The 22,984-nt window shown below is 46.4% G+C and overlaps 1 protein-coding gene across 3 annotated transcripts in view; it reads right to left on the bottom strand.

Annotated features, from left to right (window-relative positions):
- GALNT13 (polypeptide N-acetylgalactosaminyltransferase 13) overlaps nucleotides 1–22,984 on the bottom strand; it is a 322,291-nt gene that overhangs the window by 51,944 nt on the left and 247,363 nt on the right. For all 3 annotated transcript variants that reach the window (XM_072122492.1, XM_072122489.1, XM_072122491.1), the window contains exon 8: nucleotides 2,520–2,659. In XM_072122492.1, coding sequence (XP_071978593.1) covers nucleotides 2,520–2,659 — 140 coding nt within the window. The remainder of the gene's footprint in view (nucleotides 1–2,519; nucleotides 2,660–22,984) is intronic.

A 22,984-nucleotide genomic window follows, 5' to 3' on the forward strand; every position in this document is an offset into this window, starting at 1 on the left:
GTATTCCGGACCCCTCTCTATAACAGCAGTGCACCTGTGTATTCCGGACCCCTCTCTATAACAGCAGTGCACCTGTGTATTCCGGACCCCTCTCTATAACAACAGTGCACCTGTGTATTCCGGACCCCTCTCTATAACAGCAGTGCACCTGTGTATTCCGGACCCCTCTCTATAACAGCAGTGCACCTGTGTATTCCGGACCCCTCTCTATAACAGCAGTGCACCTGTGTATTCTGGACCCCTCTCTATAACAGCAGTGCACCTGTGTATTCTGGGCCGCCCCTCTATAACAGCAGTGCACCTGTGTATTCTGGGCCGCCCCTCTATAACAGCAGTGCACCTGTGTATTCTGGGCCGCCCCTCTATAACAGCAGTGCACCTGTGTATTCTGGACCCCTCTCTATAACAGCAGTGCATCTGTGTATTCTGGACCCCTCTCTATAACAGCAGTGCACCTGTGTATTCCGGACCTCTCTCTATAACAGCAGTGCACCTGTGTATTCTGGACCCCTCTCTATAACAGCAGTGCACCTGTGTATTCTGGACCCCTCTCTATAACAGCAGTGCACCTGTGTATTCTGGACCCCTCTCTATAACAGCAGTGCATCTGTGTATTCTGGACCCCTCTCTATAACAGCAGTGCACCTGTGTATTCCGGACCTCTCTCTATAACAGCAGTGCACCTGTGTATTCTGGACCCCTCTCTATAACAGCAGTGCACCTGTGTATTCTGGACCCCTCTCTATAACAGCAGTGCACCTGTGTATTCTGGACCCCTCTCTATAACAGCAGTGCACCTGTGTATTCCGGACCTCTCTCTATAACAGCAGTGCACCTGTGTATTCTGGACCCCTCTCTATAACAGCAGTGCACCTGTGTATTCCGGACCTCTCTCTATAACAGCAGTGCACCTGTGTATTCTGGACCCCTCTCTATAACAGCAGTGCACCTGTGTATTCCGGACTCCTCTCTATAACAGCAGTGCACCTGTGTATTCCGGACCCCTCTCTATAACAGCAGTGCACCTGTGTATTCCGGACCCCTCTCTATAACAGCAGTGCACCTGTGTATTCCGGACCCCTCTCTATAACAGCAGTGCACCTGTGTATTCCGGACCCCTCTCTATAACAGCAGTGCACCTGTGTATTCCGGACCCCTCTCTATAACAGCAGTGCACCTGTGTATTCCGGACCCCTCTCTATAACAACAGTGCACCTGTGTATTCCGGACCCCTCTCTATAACAGCAGTGCACCTGTGTATTCCGGACCCCTCTCTATAACAGCAGTGCACCTGTGTATTCCGGACCCCTCTCTATAACAGCAGTGCACCTGTGTATTCTGGACCCCTCTCTATAACAGCAGTGCACCTGTGTATTCTGGACCCCTCTCTATAACAGCAGTGCACCTGTGTATTCTGGGCCGCCCCTCTATAACAGCAGTGCACCTGTGTATTCTGGACCCCTCTCTATAACAGCAGTGCATCTGTGTATTCTGGACCCCTCTCTATAACAGCAGTGCACCTGTGTATTCCGGACCTCTCTCTATAACAGCAGTGCACCTGTGTATTCTGGACCCCTCTCTATAACAGCAGTGCACCTGTGTATTCTGGACCCCTCTCTATAACAGCAGTGCACCTGTGTATTCTGGACCCTTCTCTATAACAGCAGTGCATCTGTGTATTCTGGACCCCTCTCTATAACAGCAGTGCATCTGTGTATTCTGGACCCCTCTCTATAACAGCAGTGCACCTGTGTATTCCGGACCTCTCTCTATAACAGCAGTGCACCTGTGTATTCTGGACCCCTCTCTATAACAGCAGTGCACCTGTGTATTCTGGACCCCTCTCTATAACAGCAGTGCACCTGTGTATTCTGGACCCCTCTCTATAACAGCAGTGCACCTGTGTATTCTGGACCCCTCTCTATAACAGCAGTGCACCTGTGTATTCTGGACCCCTCTCTATAACTGCGGTGCACCTGTGTATTCTGGACCCCTCTCTATAACAGCGGTGCACCTGTGTATTCTGGACCCCTCTCTATAACAGCAGTGCACCTGTGTATTCCGGACCTCTCTCTATAACAGCAGTGCACCTGTGTATTCTGGACCCCTCTCTATAACAGCAGTGCACCTGTGTATTCCGGACCTCTCTCTATAACAGCAGTGCACCTGTGTATTCCGGACCCTCTCTATAACAGAAGTCTAGTTGTGTGGACTGGATCTTCCCCAGAAATATGATGAGTGCTCCTTGATAAGAGCTGGGGGTGCGGCTAATGAATTGGGCTGGGGGAGGGGAGGGGGGGTGATCATTTTATTACTTTCTAAGTAAATGGCTTATATACATGCAGAGGTTTCCAAGGAATTACAGAATGTGCAAAGTCTGGTTCCCAAATATGAATTAATCCTAATTCTGTTAATGTGTCAAGTGCAACACAATCTATAGAGCAGAGGGAAAGCAGAGGCCAAACATTAACTGCACAAAAAAGGGTTAACAAGATAAAAAATACAAAGAAAAAACGTACCTCACCGAGAGAAAAGTAACGGCGCGGGATCTGCGAGTCCGGGTAGATTGTTTCCAGATACCAAGAAAACGGCTTACACTTCAGCCTTTCCCGAAGGGATTTCCTCTCCGTCACATCCCCATAATCCACCTTGACAACACCTGGAACATCAGAAAAAGGAACAAACTCAATGCAAATGTCAGATAAATATTATAGGAACATAATGCAGGTAACATTCTATACAACAAGTGGTGGAACGAGTATCCAGAAAAGTACAAACCAATGTGGCTGCCGCCTGGGCGCTAAGCCATACTGATACCCCATCACTAGGCTCCCACACAGCATAATACCCCATCACTCACATTACTTGCCCCCACATAGTACAATCCCTCCCCCTATAACAGCAGTCTGGCTGTGTAGTCTGGTCCTCCCCCTATAACAGCAGTCTGGCTGTGTAGTCTGGTCCTCCCCCTATAACAGCAGTCTGGCTGTGTAGTCTGGTCCTCCCCCTATAACAGCAGTCTGGCTGTGTAGTCTGGTCCTCCCCCTATAACAGCAGTCTGGCTGTGTAGTCTGGTCCTCCACCTATAACAGCAGTCTGGCTGTGTAGTCTGGACCTCCCTCTATAACAGCAGTCTGGTTGTGTAGTCTGGTCCTCCCCCTATAACAGCAGTCTGGCTGTGTAGTCTTGTTCTCCCCCTATAACAGCAGTCTGGCTGTGTAGTCTGGTCCTCCTCCTATAACAGCAGTCTGGATGTGTAGTCTGGTCCTCCCCCTATAACAGCAGTCTGGCTGTGTAGTCTTGTCCTCCCCTATAAAAGCAGTCTGGCTGTGTAGTCTGGACCTCCCCCTATAACAGCAGTCTGGCTGTGTAGTCTGGACGTCCCCTATAACAGCAGTCTGGCTGTGTAGTCTGGTCCTCCCCCTATAACAGCAGTCTGGCTGTGTAGTCTGGACCTCCCCTATAACAGCAGTCTGGCTGTGTAGTCTGGTCCTCTCCCTATTACAGCAGTCTGGCTGTGTAGTCTGGTCCCCCCCTATAACAGCAGTCTGGCTGTGTAGTCTGGTCCTCCCCCTATAACAGCAGTCTGGCTGTGTAGTCTGGTCCTCCCCCTATAACAGCAGTCTGGCTGTGTAGTCTGGTCCTCCCCCTATAACAGCAGTCTGGCTGTGTAGTCTGGTCCTCCCCCTATAACAGCAGTCTGGCTGTGTAGTCTGGTCCTCCCCCTATAACAGCAGTCTGGCTGTGGAGTCTGGACCTCCCTCTATAACAGCAGTCTGGTTGTGTAGTCTGGTCCTCCCCCTATAACAGCAGTCTGGCTGTGTAGTCTTGTTCTCCCCCTATAACAGCAGTCTGGCTGTGTAGTCTGGTCCTCCTCCTATAACAGCAGTCTGGATGTGTAGTCTGGTCCTCCCCCTATAACAGCAGTCTGGCTGTGTAGTCTTGTCCTCCCCTATAAAAGCAGTCTGGCTGTGTAGTCTGGACCTCCCCCTATAACAGCAGTCTGGCTGTGTAGTCTGGACGTCCCCTATAACAGCAGTCTGGCTATGTAGTCTGGTCCTCCTCCTATAACAGCAGTCTGGCTATGTAGTCTGGTCCTCCCCTATAACAGCAGTCTGGCTGTGTAGTCGGGTCCTCCCCCTATAACAGCAGTCTGGCTATGTAGTCTGGTCCTCCCCTATAACAGCAGTCTGGCTGTGTAGTCGGGTCCTCCCCCTATAACAGCAGTCTGGCTGTGTAGTCTGGTCCTCCCCCTATAACAGCAGTCTCGCTATGTGGTCTGGACCTCCCCCTATAACAGCAGTCTGGCTGTGTAGTCTGGTCCTCCTCCTATAGTAGCAGTCTGGCTGTGTAGTCTGGACCTCCCCCTATAACAGCAGTCTGGCTGTGTAGTCTGGACCTCCCCCTATAACAGCAGTCTGGCTGTGTAGTCTGGTCCTCCCCCTATAACAGCAGTCTCGCTATGTAGTCTGGTCCTCCCCCTATAACAGCAGTCTGGCTGTGTAGTCTGGTCCTCCTCCTATAGTAGCAGTCTGGCTGTGTAGTCTGGACCTCCCCCTATAACAGCAGTCTGGCTGTGTAGTCTGGACCTCCCCCTTTAACAGCAGTCTGGCTTTGTAGTCTGGTCCTCCCCTATAACAGCAGTCTGGCTGTGTAGTCTGGTCCTCCCCCTATAACAGCAGTCTGGCTGTGTAGTCTGGTCCTCCCCCTATAACAGCAGTCTGGCTGTGTAGTCTGGTCCTCCCCCTATAACAGCAGTCTGGCTGTGTAGTCTGGTCCTCCCCCTATAACAGCAGTCTGGCTGTGTAGTCTGGTCCTCCCCCTATAACAGCAGTCTGGCTGTGCAGTCTGGTCCTCCCCCTATAACAGCAGTCTGGCTGTGTAGTCTGGTCCTCCCCCTATAACAGCAGTCTGGCTGTGTAGTCTGGTCCTCCCCCTATAACAGCAGTCTGGCTGTGTAGTCTGGACCTCCCCCTTTAACAGCAGTCTGGCTGTGTAGTCTGGTCCTCCCCCTATAACAGCAGTCTGGCTGTGTAGTCTGGACCTCCCCCTATAGTAGCAGTCTGGCTGTGTAGTCTGGACCTCCCCCTATAACAGCAGTCTGGCTGTGTAGTCTGGTCCTCCCCCTATAACAGCAGTCTGGCTGTGTAGTCTGGACCTCCCCCTATAACAGCAGTCTGGCTGTGTAGTCTGGTCCTCCCCCTATAACAGCAGTTTGGCTGTGTAGTCTGGTATTCCACCTATTACAGCAGTCTGGCTGTGTAGTCTGCACCTCCCCCTATAACACCAGCCCTAATACACATGGAGCGCTTAGTAATACAGTTGTGCAGGAAGCATTGTAGCTTTTGTAGAATTATCTATTGTATTATCTTCTGAAATTGTTGATTGTTGATATTTACAGATGTTTTCTCTGCATTTATCTTCATCGTTCTTTGTGCTGAACAATCCCTAATGAAATTTTAACTATGTTGTCTCCAGCAACACAACAACCTACACAAACACTTCATTATACACGGAGGGGTTTGATGTTTTTAGCGTCGCCGGATGCAATTTTAATGAAACCCACTGATACCCGGGCGCAGGGAGTGACATACATGATGGCGATTGCATTGTCCATGGATTTGCGTTTTCCCTTCTAATCCATTCGTCTTTGTTCTTGTTAATCTTTTTTGATGTTTCTTTCTTTCAGATCCTTCTATTTATCTCTTACAAGACAGAAGGAGGATGAAAACGAGTCAATTTCCATTAACAAGCTTATGTTTTCGCCTCTCTTACTGCTCGGCTAGAAAAACTTTCCAAAAATAGAACAGGAAGGAGATGGAATGTTCCATATGTGGCCCTTATCCTTGTAGGATCTGGATTCATTCTGAGACTTTCTATACGTTTGACATAAAAGATATTTTGAAGTGTTTTCAGTAAGTGCAATCCTCTCACAAAGTCCAACGTTCAACATCCTACGTGAAGTGGCTGCCATCTTCTGGTACAGATTTATACCATGCAATCATGTAATCATTATTTTCATACTCCTTCTGTCAGATGGGCGGAGCTAGGATGTCAGCTTGGACCACCCACCTGGCAATAGAGTTCCAAATCCTTCTGGGTTGCTGCATACCTTAAACCTTATGTAAGACAATCCTCTTAAGGGCTTGTGTTTTATGGGATTACTTTTCTTACAATTCTTATTCACAAAAAATTTTTAACTGGTATAAGAGTTAAAGAGGTGCTTAAAGGGATTGGCCTCTCTTTTACATCAATTGTGCCTTTACTGCCTTGTGGGTTTTGAGCAGTCCTGCTACTTACCATTATACCATGTGCAGACTCTCTATGCTTCATTGTTTACATGTCTGAGCTCTGATGACTAGGAGGAGCTGTAACAGGAGAGTTATAACTCATCCTGATCCCTCCCTCTTCCTGTCCTGTTAGCAAGGAGCAGACACCATGAGGACGGCTTAGAGCAGTGAGAAAGAGGAAGCTGTGTATATGCAAAGGGCCAACCCCTTTAAATAATAGACTACAATAACTGCATAGCAGAGTATTGCGCCTGTCATCCTAGTGCTGCCTGTCCCACAGTCTATGGAGGGTACAGTCTCACCATGCAATGGTTTCTGGCAATGTAATAGAAGCTGATTTGAAGGGGTTTTGGGGATAAAGCTGCAAAAGGTTAACAAAATAAATGAGCACAAAAAGTTGTACTAAAAAAAACTTGGCACAAAGCTCCACGAAACAGAACCCCCCAAATGGTTAACCGAGAGCGAGGGAAAGGCGATATGGACTGAATTTTAACATTGCAGATTGGAGATGGAGGAAATGAATTCCGCCGACCATCCAAGCATCTCGACAGTTAATAAAATTTTAATTTTCTCACCAATATGTAGATTTTTATTAAACCACTGACAAGTAAAGTTAAACGAAAATTACTTTCAGTCCCAAATGCCCCAACGTGGAAACCCCAAGCAAAGCGGCGCCGGCACCCGGATACCAGGATATAAGGAGCAGGAGTCTCTATATACCGGGATATAAGGAGCAGGAGTCTCTATATACCGGGATATAAGGAGCAGGAGCCTCTATATACCGGGATATAAGGAGCAGGAGCCTCTATATACCAGGATATAAGGAGCAGGAGTCTCTATATACCGGGATATAAGGAGCAGGAGCCTCTATATACCAGGATATAAGGAGCAGGAGCCTCTATATACCGGGATACAAGGAGCAGGAGCCTCTATATACCAGGATATAAGGAGCAGGAACCTCTATATACCGGGATACAAGGAGCAGGAGCCTCTATATACCGGGATACAAGGAGCAGGAGCCTCTATATACCGGGATACAAGGAGCAGGAGCCTCTATATACCAGGATATAAGGAGCAGGAGCCTCTATATACCAGGATATAAGGAGCAGGAGCCTCTATATACCGGGATACAAGGAGCAGGAGCCTCTATATACCGGGATACAAGGAGCAGGAGCCTCTATATACCGGGATACAAGGAGCAGGAGCCTCTATATACCGGGATACAAGGAGCAGGAGCCTCTATATACCAGGATACAAGGAGCAGGAGCCTCTATATACCGGGATACAAGGAGCAGGAGCCTCTATATACCGGGATACAAGGAGCAGGAGCCTCTATATACCGGGATACAAGGAGCAGGAGCCTCTATATACCGGGATACAAGGAGCAGGAGCCTCTATATACCGGGATACAAGGAGCAGGAGCCTCTATATACCGGGATACAAGGAGCAGGAGCCTCTATATACCGGGATACAAGGAGCAGGAGCCTCTATATACCGGGATACAAGGAGCAGGAGCCTCTATATACCGGGATATAAGGAGCAGGAGCCTCTATATACCAGGATATAAGGAGCAGGAGCCTCTATATACCAGGATATAAGGAGCAGGAGCCTCTATATACCAGGATATAAGGAGCAGGAGCCTCTATATACCAGGATATAAGGAGCAGGAGCCTCTATATACCAGGATATAAGGAGCAGGAGCCTCTATATACCAGGATATAAGGAGCAGGAGCCTCTATATACCGGGATATAAGGAGCAGGAGCCTCTATATACCAGGATATAAGGAGCAGGAGCCTCTATATACCAGGATATAAGGAGCAGGAGCCTCTATATACCGGGATATAAGGAGCAGGAGCCTCTATATACCGGGATATAAGGAGCAGGAGCCTCTATATACCAGGATATAAGGAGCAGGAGCCTCTATATACCAGGATATAAGGAGAAGGGACCTCTATATACCAGGATATAAGGAGCAGGAGCCTCTATATACCAGGATATAAGGAGAAGGGACCTCTATATACCGGGATATAAGGAGCAGGAGCCTCTATATACCGGGATATAAGGAGCAGGAGCCTCTATATACCGGGATATAAGGAGCAGGAGCCTCTATATACCGGGATATAAGGAGCAGGAGCCTCTATATACCAGGATATAAGGAGCAGGAGCCTCTATATACCGGGATATAAGGAGCAGGAGCCTCTATATACCGGGATATAAGGAGCAGGAGCCTCTATATACCGGGATATAAGGAGCAGGAGCCTCTATATACCGGGATATAAGGAGCAGGAGCCTCTATATACCGGGATATAAGGAGCAGGAGCCTCTATATACCGGGATATAAGGAGCAGGAGCCTCTATATACCGGGACATAAGGAGCAGGAGCCTCTATATACCGGGATACAAGGAGCAGGAGCCTCTATATACCAGGATACAAGAAGCAGGAGCCTCTATATACCGGGATATAAGGAGCAGGAGCCTCTATATACCGGGATATAAGGAGCAGGAGCCTCTATATACCGGGATATAAGGAGCAGGAGCCTCTATATACCGGGATATAAGGAGCAGGAGCCTCTATATACCGGGTTATAAGGAGCAGGAGCCTCTATATACCGGGATACAAGGAGCAGGAGCCTCTATATACCGGGATACAAGGAGCAGGAGCCTCTATATACCGGGATATAAGGAGCAGGAGCCTCTATATACCGGGATATAAGGAGCAGGAGCCTCTATATACCAGGATATAAGGAGCAGGAGCCTCTATATACCAGGATATAAGGAGCAGGAGCCTCTATATACCAGGATATAAGGAGCAGGAGCCTCTATATACCGGGATACAAGGAGCAGGAGCCTCTATATACCGGGATACAAGGAGCAGGAGCCTCTATATACCAGGATATAAGGAGCAGGAGCCTCTATATACCAGGATATAAGGAGCAGGAGCCTATATATACCAGGATATAAGGAGCAGGAGCCTCTATATACCAGGATACAAGGAGCAGGAGCCTCTATATACCGGGATATAAGGAGCGGGAGCCTCTATATACCAGGATATAAGGAGCAGGAGCCTCTATATACCAGGATATAAGGAGCAGGAGCCTCTATATACCGGGATATAAGGAGCAGGAGCCTCTATATACCAGGATACAAGGAGCAGGAGCCTCTATATACCGGGACATAAGGAGCAGGAGCCTCTATATACCAGGATATAAGGAGCAGGAGCCTCTATATACCGGGATATAAGGAGCAGGAGCCTCTATATACCGGGACATAAGGAGCAGGAGCCTCTATATACCGGGATACAAGGAGCAGGAGCCTCTATATACCAGGATATAAGGAGCGGGAGCCTCTATATACCAGGATATAAGGAGCGGGAGCCTCTATATACCAGGATATAAGGAGCAGGAGCCTCTATATACCAGGATATAAGGAGCAGGAGCCTCTATATACCAGGATATAAGGAGCAGGAGCCTCTATATACCAGGATATAAGGAGCAGGAGCCTCTATATACCGGGATATAAGGAGCAGGAGCCTCTATATACCAGGATACAAGAAGCAGGAGCCTCTATATACCGGGATATAAGGAGCAGGAGCCTCTATATACCGGGATACAAGGAGCAGGAGCCTCTATATACCGGGATACAAGGAGCAGGAGCCTCTATATACCGGGATACAAGGAGCAGGAGCCTCTATATACCGGGATATAAGGAGCAGGAGCCTCTATATACCGGGATATAAGGAGCAGGAGCCTCTATATACCGGGATATAAGGAGCAGGAGCCTCTATATACCAGGATACAAGGAGCAGGAGCCTCTATATACCGGGACATAAGGAGCAGGAGCCTCTATATACCAGGATATAAGGAGCAGGAGCCTCTATATACCGGGATACAAGGAGCAGGAGCCTCTATATACCGGGATATAAGGAGCAGGAGCCTCTATATACCGGGATACAAGGAGCAGGAGCCTCTATATACCAGAATATAAGGAGCAGGAGCCTCTATATACCAGGATATAAGGAGCAGGAGCCTCTATATACCAGGATATAAGGAGCAGGAGCCTCTATATACCAGGATATAAGGAGAAGGGACCTCTATATACCAGGATATAAGGAGCAGGAGCCTCTATATACCAGGATATAAGGAGAAGGGACCTCTATATACCAGGATATAAGGAGAAGGGACCTCTATATACCAGGATATAAGGAGCAGGAGCCTCTATATACCAGGATATAAGGAGCAGGAGCCTCTATATACCAGGATATAAGGAGCAGGAGCCTCTATATACCAGGATATAAGGAGCAGGAGCCTCTATATACCAGGATATAAGGAGCAGGAGCCTCTATATACCAGGATATAAGGAGCAGGGACCTCTATATACCAGGATATAAGGAGCAGGAGCCTCTATATACCAGGATATAAGGAGCAGGAGCCTCTATATACCAGGATATAAGGAGCAGGAGCCGCTATATACCGGGATATAAGGAGCAGGAGCCTCTATATACCAGGATATAAGGAGCAGGAGCCTCTATATACCAGGATATAAGGAGCAGGAGCCTCTATATACCGGGATATAAGGAGCAGGAGCCTCTATATACCGGGATATAAGGAGCAGGAGCCTCTATATACCGGGATATAAGGAGCAGGAGCCTCTATATACCAGGATACAAGGAGCAGGAGCCTCTATATACCGGGACATAAGGAGCAGGAGCCTCTATATACCGGGATATAAGGAGCAGGAGCCTCTATATACCAGGATATAAGGAGCAGGAGCCTCTATATACCGGGATATAAGGAGCAGGAGCCTCTATATACCAGGATATAAGGAGCAGGAGTCTCTATATACCAGGATACAAGGAGCAGGAGCCTCTATATACCAGGATATAAGGAGCAGGAGCCTCTATATACCAGGATATAAGGAGCAGGAGCCTCTATATACCGGGATATAAGGAGCAGAGACCTCTATATACCAGGATATAAGGAGCAGGAGCCTCTATATACCAGGATATAAGGAGCAGGAGCCTCTATATACCAGGATATAAGGAGCAGGAGTCTCTATATACCAGGATATAAGGAGCAGGAGCCTCTATATACCAGGATATAAGGAGCAGGAGTCTCTATATACCAGGATATAAGGAGCAGGAGCCTCTATATACCAGGATATAAGGAGCAGGAGCCTCTATATACCGGGATATAAGGAGCAGGAGCCTCTATATACCGGGATATAAGGAGCAGGAGTCTCTATATACCAGGATATAAGGAGCAGGAGCCTCTATATACCGGGATATAAGGAGCAGGAGCCTCTATATACCAGGATATAAGGAGCAGGAGCCTCTATATACCGGGATATAAGGAGCAGGAACCTCTATATACCGGGATATAAGGAGCAGGAGCCTCTATATACCAGGATATAAGGAGCAGGAGCCTCTATATACCAGGATATAAGGAGCAGGAGCCTCTATATACCAGGATATAAGGAGCAGGAGCCTCTATATACCAGGATATAAGGGTCAGGAGCCTCTATATACCAGGATATAAGGAGCAGGAGCCTCTATATACCAGGATATAAGGAGCAGGAGCCTCTATATACCAGGATATAAGGAGCAGGAGCCTCTATATACCAGGATATAAGGAGCAGGAGCCTCTATATACCAGGATATAAGGAGCAGGAGCCTCTATATACCAGGATATAAGGAGCAGGAGCCTCTATATACCAGGATATAAGGAGCAGGAGCCTCTATATACCAGAATATAAGGAGCAGGAGCCTCTATATACCAGGATATAAGGAGCAGGGGCCTCTATATACCAGGATATAAGGAGCAGGAGCCTCTATATACCAGGATATAAGGAGCAGGAGCCTCTATATACCAGGATATAAGGAGCAGGAGCCTCTATATACCAGGATATAAGGGTCAGGAGCCTCTATATACCAGGATATAAGGAGCAGGAGCCTCTATATACCAGGATATAAGGAGCAGGAGTCTCTATATACCAGGATATAAGGAGCAGGAGCCTCTATATACCAGGATATAAGGAGCAGGAGCCTCTATATACCAGGATATAAGGAGCAGGAGCCTCTATATACCAGGATATAAGGAGCAGGAGCCTCTATATACCGGGATATAAGGAGCAGGAGCCTCTATATACCAGAATATAAGGAGCAGGAGCCTCTATATACCAGGATATAAGGAGCAGGAGCCTCTATATACCAGGATATAAGGAGCAGGAGCCTCTATATACCAGGATATAAGGAGCAGGAGTCTCTATATACCAGGATATAAGGAGCAGGAGCCTCTATATACCGGGATATAAGGAGCAGGAGCCTCTATATACCAGGATATAAGGAGCAGGAGCCTCTATATACCGGGATATAAGGAGCAGGAGCCTCTATATACCGGGATATAAGGAGCAGGAGTCTCTATATACCAGGATATAAGGGTCAGGAGCCTCTATATACCGGGATACAAGGAGCAGGAGCCTCTATATACCAGGATATAAGGAGCAGGAGCCTCTATATACCAGGATATAAGGAGCAGGAGCCTCTATATACCGGGATATAAGGAGCAGGAGCCTCTATATACCGGGATATAAGGAGCAGGAGTCTCTATATACCAGGATATAAGGAGCAGGAGCCTCTATATACCGGGATATAAGGAGCAGGAGCCTCTATATACCAGGATATAAGGAGCAGGAGCCTCTATATACCGGGATATAAGGAGCAGGAACCTCTATATACCGGGATATAAGGAGCAGGAGCCTCTATATACCAGGATATAAGGAGCAGGAGCCTCTATATACCAGGATATAAGGAGCAGGAGCCTCTATATACCAGGATATAAGGGTCAGGAGCCTCTATATACCAGGATATAAGGAGCAGGAGCCTCTATATACCAGGATATAAGGAGCAGGAGCCTCTATATACCAGGATATAAGGAGCAGGAGCCTCTATATACCAGGATATAAGGAGCAGGAGCCTCTATATACCAGGATATAAGGAGCAGGAGCCTCTATATACCAGGATATAAGGATGAACAAACCAGGGAAAATGGGGATTTCTATTTCCTATGTCACACGTTGGCTGCGGGTGTGTGGAGACGGTTCACGAGCTGAACCCAGTCCGTATCTAATAAGTATTTGCTGCATATTACAGCAAACACCCAGCAGTAACCCCGGGATTGGTGCTAGTGGGTGTTAACCTTTCAATCACCACTTTGGAGGGATGCACCATAGTGGCTTAGATTGTCGCTCCCGTGACATCGATCTGTTACCATGACAGCCTCGGCTCATACATTGAGGATTTGTCTCGTTTTAACCCATCTATGACAATGTGCAATTTGCACATTGTAATAGATTATGTGGAAAATACTGTGGTATGGCAGCAGATGGTAGGATGGATCAGGCAACCTAGAGTTAAAGTACCAGAGGGGGTCTGAAAAATTGTAAAAAAAAAAAAAAGATAAATAAAAATTCAATCACCCCCCCCCCCTTTACCTAGAACTGATATAAATAAACAGTAACAATCCTACACGTTACACGGTATCGCCACGTCCCAAAATGTCTGATCTATCCAAATATAATAACCGTTATTCCCAGGGTTTAACCCCGTAACAGAAAATAGCGCCCAAAGTGGAAAATGCCTATTTTTTTACCATTTAGCAAAATATTTAAAAATCAATCAAATGTGATCAAAAGGTCTGATAACCCTCCAAAAGGCAGCATTGAAAAAGTCATCAAAAGTTTCAAAAAATGACACCACCAACATAGATGCAGCACAAAGGTTTACCCAAAAATAAATGTTCAGTCTTCATGACTAACTAATATACAAAATTACTGAAAAAAGCAGAAAAAACCTAAAGTTTACATAAAGCGGCTCCACTTCTGGGGCTTGTTGTATGTTTCCGCATTACCGCGCGCGTCCAGCAGGTGGCGCTGTTTATCTTCTCTCAGCCGCATGAAAGATTCCGAGCACAGAATTCCGGGTCCTGACGCCTTCACTTCCAATCCCTTTCTTTAGACAGATTTAGGGATTTTCTGCTGTAGATTTTCCATTTCTAAGAAACAGACGTGAATATCCGAATCTCTGCCGACCCCCTGATCCAGACAAGCGACATCCAGGGCTCATAGCGGCGGCGAGGAGACGACGGCAGGACAATTGTTTCCACAAGAAGCTTTATAACAAGATATCGGATTAACAGGAGGAAAGAACATGGATCCGCTGCCAATAAGCTACAATGTCTCTGCTTCTCCTTGTAAAGGGGCCGGTGCAAATCTACCTTCAAAATCCATCACAGAGGCCCCAACTCATAGATCAGGCACCGCAGATCTTCTTCTAGTTGTTATACACGGCCTCTTTTTAATTCTACAATCAATTTTTAAAATGATTATAATGAACCATTATACTGGGGGCAGTGCACTCCATACATATATACTGGGGGGGCAGTGTGCTGGCTACATATATACTGGGGGCAGTGCGCTCCATACATATATACTGGGGGCAGTGCGCTCCATACATATATACTGGGGGCAGTGTGCTACATACATATATACTGGGGGGGCAGTGTGCTGGCTACATATATACTGGGGGAGTGTGCTGCATACATATATACTGGGGGCAGTGTGCTGGCTACATATATACTGGGGGCAGTGTGCTGAATACATATATACTGGGGGAAGAGTGCTGGATACATATATACTGGGGGCAGTGTGCTGGATACATATATACTGGGGGCAGTGCACTCCATACATATATACTGGGGGCAGTGTGCTGGATACATATATAATGGGGGCAGTGTGCTGGATACATATATACTGGGGGCAGTGCACTCCATACATATATACTGGGGGAGTGTGCTGCATACATATATACTGGGGGCAGTGTGCTGGCTACATATATACTGGGGGCAGTGTGCTGAATACATATATACTGGGGGCAGTGTGCTGGATACATATATACTGGGGGCAGTGTGCTGGATACATATATACTGGGGGCAGTGCACTCCATACATATATACTGGGGGCAGTGTGCTGGATACATATATAATGGGGGCAGTGTGCTGGATACATATATAATGGGGGCAGTGTGCTGGATACATAAATACTGGGGGGCAGTGTGCTGCATACATATATACTGGGGGCAGTGTGCTGGATACATATATACTGGGGGAAGTGTGCTGGATACATATATACTGGGGGCAGTGTGCTGCATACATATATACTGGGGGCAGTGTGCTGGATACATATATACTGGGGGAAGTGTGCTGGATACATATATACTGGGGGCAGTGTGCTCCATACATATATACTGGGGGCAGTGTGCTACATACATATATACTGGGGGGGCAGTGTGCTGCATACATATATACTGGGGGCAGTGTGCTGGATACATATATAATGGGGGCAGTGTGCTGGATACATAAATACTGGGGGGCAGTGTGCTGCATACATATATACTGGGGGAAGTGTGCTGGATACATATATAATGGGGGCAGTGTGCTGGATACATAAATACTGGGGGGCAGTGTGCTGCATACATATATACTGGGGGCAGTGTGCTGGATACATATATACTGGGGGAAGTGTGCTGGATACATATATACTGGGGGCAGTGTGCTCCATACATATATACTGGGGGCAGTGTGCTACATACATATATACTGGGGGGGCAGTGTGCTGCATACATATATACTGGGGGCAGTGTGCTGGATACATATATACTGGGGGAAGTGTGCTGGATACATATATACTGGGGGCAGTGTGCTGGATACATATATACTGGGGGCAGTGTGCTGGATACATATATACTGGGGGCAGTGTGCTGCATACATATATACTGGGGGCAGTGTGCTGCATACATATATACTGGGGGCAGTGCACTCCATACATATATACTGGGGGCAGTGCACTCCATACATATATACTGCGGGCAGTGTGCTGGATACATATATACTGGGGGCAGTGTGCTCCATACATATATACTGGGGGCAGTGTGCTGGATACATATATACTGGGGGCAGTGTGCTGGATACATATATACTGGGGGCAGTGTGCTGGATACATATATACTGGGGGCAGTGCACTCCATACATATATACTGGGGGCAGTGCACTCCATACATATATACTGGGGGCAGTGTGCTGGATACATATATACTGGGGGCAGTGTGCTCCATACATATATACTGTGGGGCAGTGTGCTGCATACATATATACTGGGGGCAGTGTGCTCCATACATATATACTGGGGGCAGTGTGCTGCATACATATATACTGGGGGCAGTGTGCTGCATACATATATACTGGGGGTAGTGTGCTCCATACATATATACTGGGGGCAGTGTGCTGGATACATATATACTGGGGGCAGTGCGCTGCATACATATATACTGGGGGTAGTGTGCTCCATACATATATACTGGGGGCAGTGTGCTGGATACATATATACTGGGGGCAGTACGCTGCATACATATATACTGGGGGTAGTGTGCTCCATACATATATACTGGGGGTAGTGTGCTCCATACATATATACTGGGGGTAGTGTGCTCCATACATATATACTGGGGGCAGTGTGCTGGATACATATATACTGGGGGCAGTGTGCTGCATACATATATACTGGGGGTAGTGTGCTCCATACATATATACTGGGGGTAGTGTGCTCCATACATATATACTGGGGGCAGTGTGCTGGATACCTATATACTGGGGGCAGTGTTCTGGCTACCTACATTCTGGGGGTAGTGTGCTAGATACATATATACTGGGGCAGTGTGCTGGATACATATATACTGGGGGCAGTGTGCTGGATACCTATATACTAGGGGGCAGTGTACGGGATACATATATACTAGGGGGCAGTGTGCTGGATACCTATATACTGGGGGCAGTGTTCTGGCTACCTACATTCTGGGGGTAGTGTGCTAGATACATATATACTGGGGCAGTGTGCTGGATACATATATACTGGGGGCAGTGTGCTGGATACCTATATACTGGGGGCAGTGTTCTGGCTACCTACATTCTGGGGGTAGTGTGCTAGATACATATATACTGGGGCAGTGTGCTGGATACATATATACTGGGGGCAGTGTGCTGGATACATATATACTGGGGTCAGTGTGCTGGATACATATATACTGGGGGCAGTGGGCTCCATACATATATACTGGGGGCAGCGTGCTAGATACATATATACTGGGGGTAGTGTGCTGGATACATATATACTGGGGGCAGTGCGCTCCATACATATATACTGGGGGCAGTGCGCTCCATACATATATACTGGGGGCAGTGCGCTCCATACATATATACTGGGGGCAGTGTGCTAGATACATATATACTGGGGCAGTGTACGGGATACATATATACTGGGGCAGTGTGTTGGATACATATATACTGGGGGCAGTGTGCTGGATACATATATACTGGGGGCAGTGGGCTGGATACATATATACTGGGGGCAGTGTGCTGGATACCTATATACTAGGGGCAGTGTGCTGGATACCTACATACTGGGGGCAGTGTTCTGGCTACCTACATTCTGGGGGTAGTGTGCTGGATACATATATACTGGGGGCAGTGTTTTGGATACATATATACTGGGGGCAGTGTGCTGGATACATATATACTGGTGGGGTGTGCTGAATGCATATATATTGGGGAGTGTGCTGGATACATATATACTGGGGCAGTGTGCTGGATACCTATATACTGGGGGCAGTGTGCTAGATACATATATGCTGGGAGCAGTGTGCTGGATACCTATATACTGGGGGGCAGTGTGCTGGATACCTATATACTGGGGGGCAGTGTGATGGATACCTATATACTGGGGGCGTGTGATGGATACCTATATACTGGGGGCAGTGTGCTGGATACATTTATACTGGGGGCAGTGTGCTGAATACATATATACTGGGGGCAGTGTGCTGGATACATACATACTGGGGGCAGTGTGCTGGCTACCTACATTCTGGGGGTAGTGTGCTGGATACATATATACTGGGGGCAGTGTTTTGGATACATATATACTGGGGGCAGTGTGCTGGATACATATATACTGGTGGGGTGTGCTGAATGCATATATATTGGGGAGTGTGCTGGATACATATATACTGGGGCAGTGTGCTGGATACCTATATAATGGGGGCAGTGTGCTGGATACCTATATACTGGGGGCAGTGTGCTGGATACCTATATACTGGGGGGCAGTGTGATGGATACCTATATACTGGGGGCGTGTGATGGATACCTATATACTGGGGGCAGTGTGCTGGATACATTTATACTGGGGGCAGTGTGCTGGATACATATATACTGGGGGCAGTGTGCTGGATACATACATACTGGGGGCAGTGTGCTGGATACATATATACTGGGGGCAGTGTGCTGCATACATATATACTGGGGGAGCGTGCTGGATACATATATACTGGGGGCAGTGTGCTAGATACACAGTATATAGCCATCACAGGGGGCACAGTATATAGCCATCACAGGGGGCACAGTATATAGCCATCACAGGGGGCACAGTATATAGCCATCACAGGGGGCACAGTATATAGCCATCACAGGGGGCACAGTATATAGCCATCACAGGGGGCACAGTATATAGCCATCACAGGGGGCACAGTATATAGCCATCACAGGGGGAACAGTATATGTATAATACAGGGGGCACAGTATATAGCCATCACAGGGGGCACAGTATATAGCCATCACAGGGGGCACAGTATATAGCCATCACAGGGGGCACAGTATATAGCCATCACAGGGGGCACAGTATATAGCCATCACAGGGGGCACAGTATATATATAATACAGGGGGCACGGTATATAGCCATCACAGGAGGCACAGTGTATATATAATACAGGGGGTACAGCATATAGCCATCACAGGGGGCACAGTATATATATATAATACAGGGGGCACAGTGTATATATAATACAGGGGGAACAGTATATATATATATATAATACAGGGGGCACAGTATATATATAGTTTCATAGTTTATACGGTTGAAAAAAGACACTTGTCCATCAAGTGTAATACAGGGGGCACAGTATATAGCCATCACAGGGGGCACAGTATATAGCCATCACAGGGGGCACAGTATATAACCATCACAGGGGGTACAGTATACAACCATCACAGAGGGCACAGTATATAGCCATCACAGGGGGCACAGTATATAACCATCACAGGGGGCACAGTATATAACCATCACAGGGGGGCACAGTATATAACCATCACAGAGGGCACAGTATATAGCCATCACAGGGGGCACAGTATATAACCATCACAGGGGGCACAGTATATAACCATCACAGGGGGTACAGTATACAACCATCACAGAGGGCACAGTATATAGCCATCACAGGGGGCACAGTATATAACCATCACAGGGGGCACAGTATATAACCATCACAGGGGGGCACAGTATACAACCATCACAGAGGGCACAGTATATAGCCATCACAGGGGGCACAGTATATAACCATCACAGGGGGCACAGTATATAACCATCACAGGGGGCACAGTATATAACCATCACAGGGGGCACAGTGTATATATAATACAGGGGGCACAGTATATAACCATCACAGGGGGCACAGTGTATATATAATACAGGGGGTACAGTATATATATAATACAGGGGGCACAGTGTATATATAATACAGGGGGTACAGTATATATATAATACAGGGGGCACAGTATATAGCCATCACAGGGGGCACAGTATATATATAATACAGGGGGTACAGTATATATATAATACAGGGGGTACAGTATATAGCCATCACAGGGGGCACAGTATATAGCCATCACAGGGGGCACAGTATATAACCATCACAGGGGGCACAGTGTATATATAATACAGGGGGTACAGTATATATATAATACAGGGGGTACAGTATATAGCCATCACAGGAGGCACAGTGTATATATAATACAGGGGGTACAGTATATATATATAATACAGGGGGCACGGTATATAGCCATCACAGGAGGCACAGTGTATATATAATACAGGGGGTACAGTATATATATAATACAGGGGGTACAGTATATAGCCATCACAGGGGGCACAGTGTATATATAATACAGGGGGCACAATATATAGCCATCACAGGGGGCACAGTGTATATATAATACAGGGGGTACAGTATATATATAATACAGGGGGTACAGTATATAGCCATCACAGGGGGCACAGTGTATATATAATACAGGGGGTACAGTATATATATAATACAGGGGGTACAGTATATATATAATACAGGGGGTACAGTGTATATATAATACAGGGGGCACAGTATATATATAATACAGGGGGTACATTATATAACCATCACAGGAGGCACAGTGTATATATAATACAGGGGGTACAGTATATATATAATACAGGGGGTACAGTATATATATAATACAGGGGGCACAGTATATAACCATCACAGGAGGCACTGTGTATATATAATACAGGGGGTACAGTATATATATAATACAGGGGGTACAGTATATATATAATACAGGGGGTACAGTGTATATATAATACAGGGGGTACAGTATATATATAATACAGGGGGTACAGTATATATATAATACAGGGGGTACAGTGTATATATAATACAGGGGGCACAGTATATATATAATACAGGGGGTACATTATATAACCATCACAGGAGGCACTGTGTATATATAATACAGGGGGTACAGTATATATATAATACAGGGGGTACAGTATATATATAATACAGGGGGTACAGTGTATATATAATACAGGGGGCACAGTATATATATAATACAGGGGGTACATTATATAACCATCATAGGAGGCACTGTGTATATATAATACAGGGGGTACAGTATATATATAATACAGGGGGCACAGTATATAACCATCACAGGAGGCACTGTGTATATATAATACAGGGGGTACAGTATATATATAATACAGGGGGCACAGTATATAGCCATCACAGGGGGCACAGTGTATATATAATACAGGGGGTACAGTATATATATAATACAGGGGGTACAGTATATAGCCATCACAGGGGGCACAGTGTATATATAATACAGGGGGTACAGTATATAACCATCACAGGGGGCACAGTGTATATATAATACAGGGGGTACAGTATATATATAATACAGGGGGCACGGTATATAGCCATCACAGGGGGCACAGTACATATATAATACAGGGGGCACAGTATATATATAATACAGGGGGCACAGTATATAGCAGTGATGGCAAACCTTTTAGTGGCCGAGTGCCCAAACTACAACAAAGACCCACTTATTTATTGCAAAGTGCCAACACAGAAATTTAATTTGTGATTTATACTCCCTTCTCTGTCACAGTTTTCATTGATACCAGCACCTGAGGCACCAATAAAGCAGAAAATAGTCCCAGGTAGAGCTGTTACTTTATAATAGCTCTGTGCTCAGCAAGTCCTGGGCTGTCTGGGACTGCAGGAAGATGCCTGGACCCATCTATGGTGATGGCCTGAGTGCCCCCTCCACCACCAGTGCCATAGGTTAGCCATCACTGGTATATAGCCATCACAGGGGGCACAGTGTATATATAATACAGGGGGTACAGTATATATATAATACAGGGGGCACAGTATATAGCCATCACAGGGGGCACAGTGTATATATAATACAGGGGGTACAGTATATATATAATACAGGGGGCACAGTATATAGCCATCACAGGGGGCACAGTGTATATATAATACAGGGGGTACAGTATATATATATAATACAGGGGGCACAGTATATAGCCATCACAGGGGGCACAGTGTATATATAATACAGGGGGTACAGTATATAGCCATCACAGGGGGCACAGTGTATATATAATACAGGGGGCACAGTATATATATAATACAGGGGGTACAGTATATATATAATACAGGGGGTACAGTATATAACCATCACAGGGGGCACAGTGTATATATAATACAGGGGGTACAGTATATATATAATACAGGGGGCACAGTATATATATAATACAGGGGGTACAGTATATATATAATACAGGGGGCACAGTATATAGCCATCACAGGGGGCACAGTGTATATATAATACAGGGGGTACAGTATATAGCCATCACAGGGGGCACAGTGTATATATAATACAGGGGGTACAGTATATATATAATACAGGGGGTACAGTATATAGCCATCACAGGGGGCACAGTATATAGCCATCACAGGGGGCACAGTATATAACCATCACAGGGGGCACAGTGTATATATAATACAGGGGGTACAGTATATATATAATACAGGGGGTACAGTATATAGCCATCACAGGAGGCACAGTGTATATATAATACAGGGGGTACAGTATATATATATAATACAGGGGGCACGGTATATAGCCATCACAGGAGGCACAGTGTATATATAATACAGGGGGTACAGTATATATATAATACAGGGGGTACAGTATATAGCCATCACAGGGGGCACAGTGTATATATAATACAGGGGGCACAATATATAGCCATCACAGGGGGCACAGTGTATATATAATACAGGGGGTACAGTATATATATAATACAGGGGGTACAGTATATAGCCATCACAGGGGGCACAGTGTATATATAATACAGGGGGTACAGTATATATATAATACAGGGGGTACAGTATATATATAATACAGGGGGTACAGTGTATATATA

Source organism: Engystomops pustulosus, chromosome 8 (assembly GCF_040894005.1).
Source record: "Engystomops pustulosus chromosome 8, aEngPut4.maternal, whole genome shotgun sequence".
NCBI classification, from domain to species: domain Eukaryota; kingdom Metazoa; phylum Chordata; class Amphibia; order Anura; family Leptodactylidae; genus Engystomops; species Engystomops pustulosus.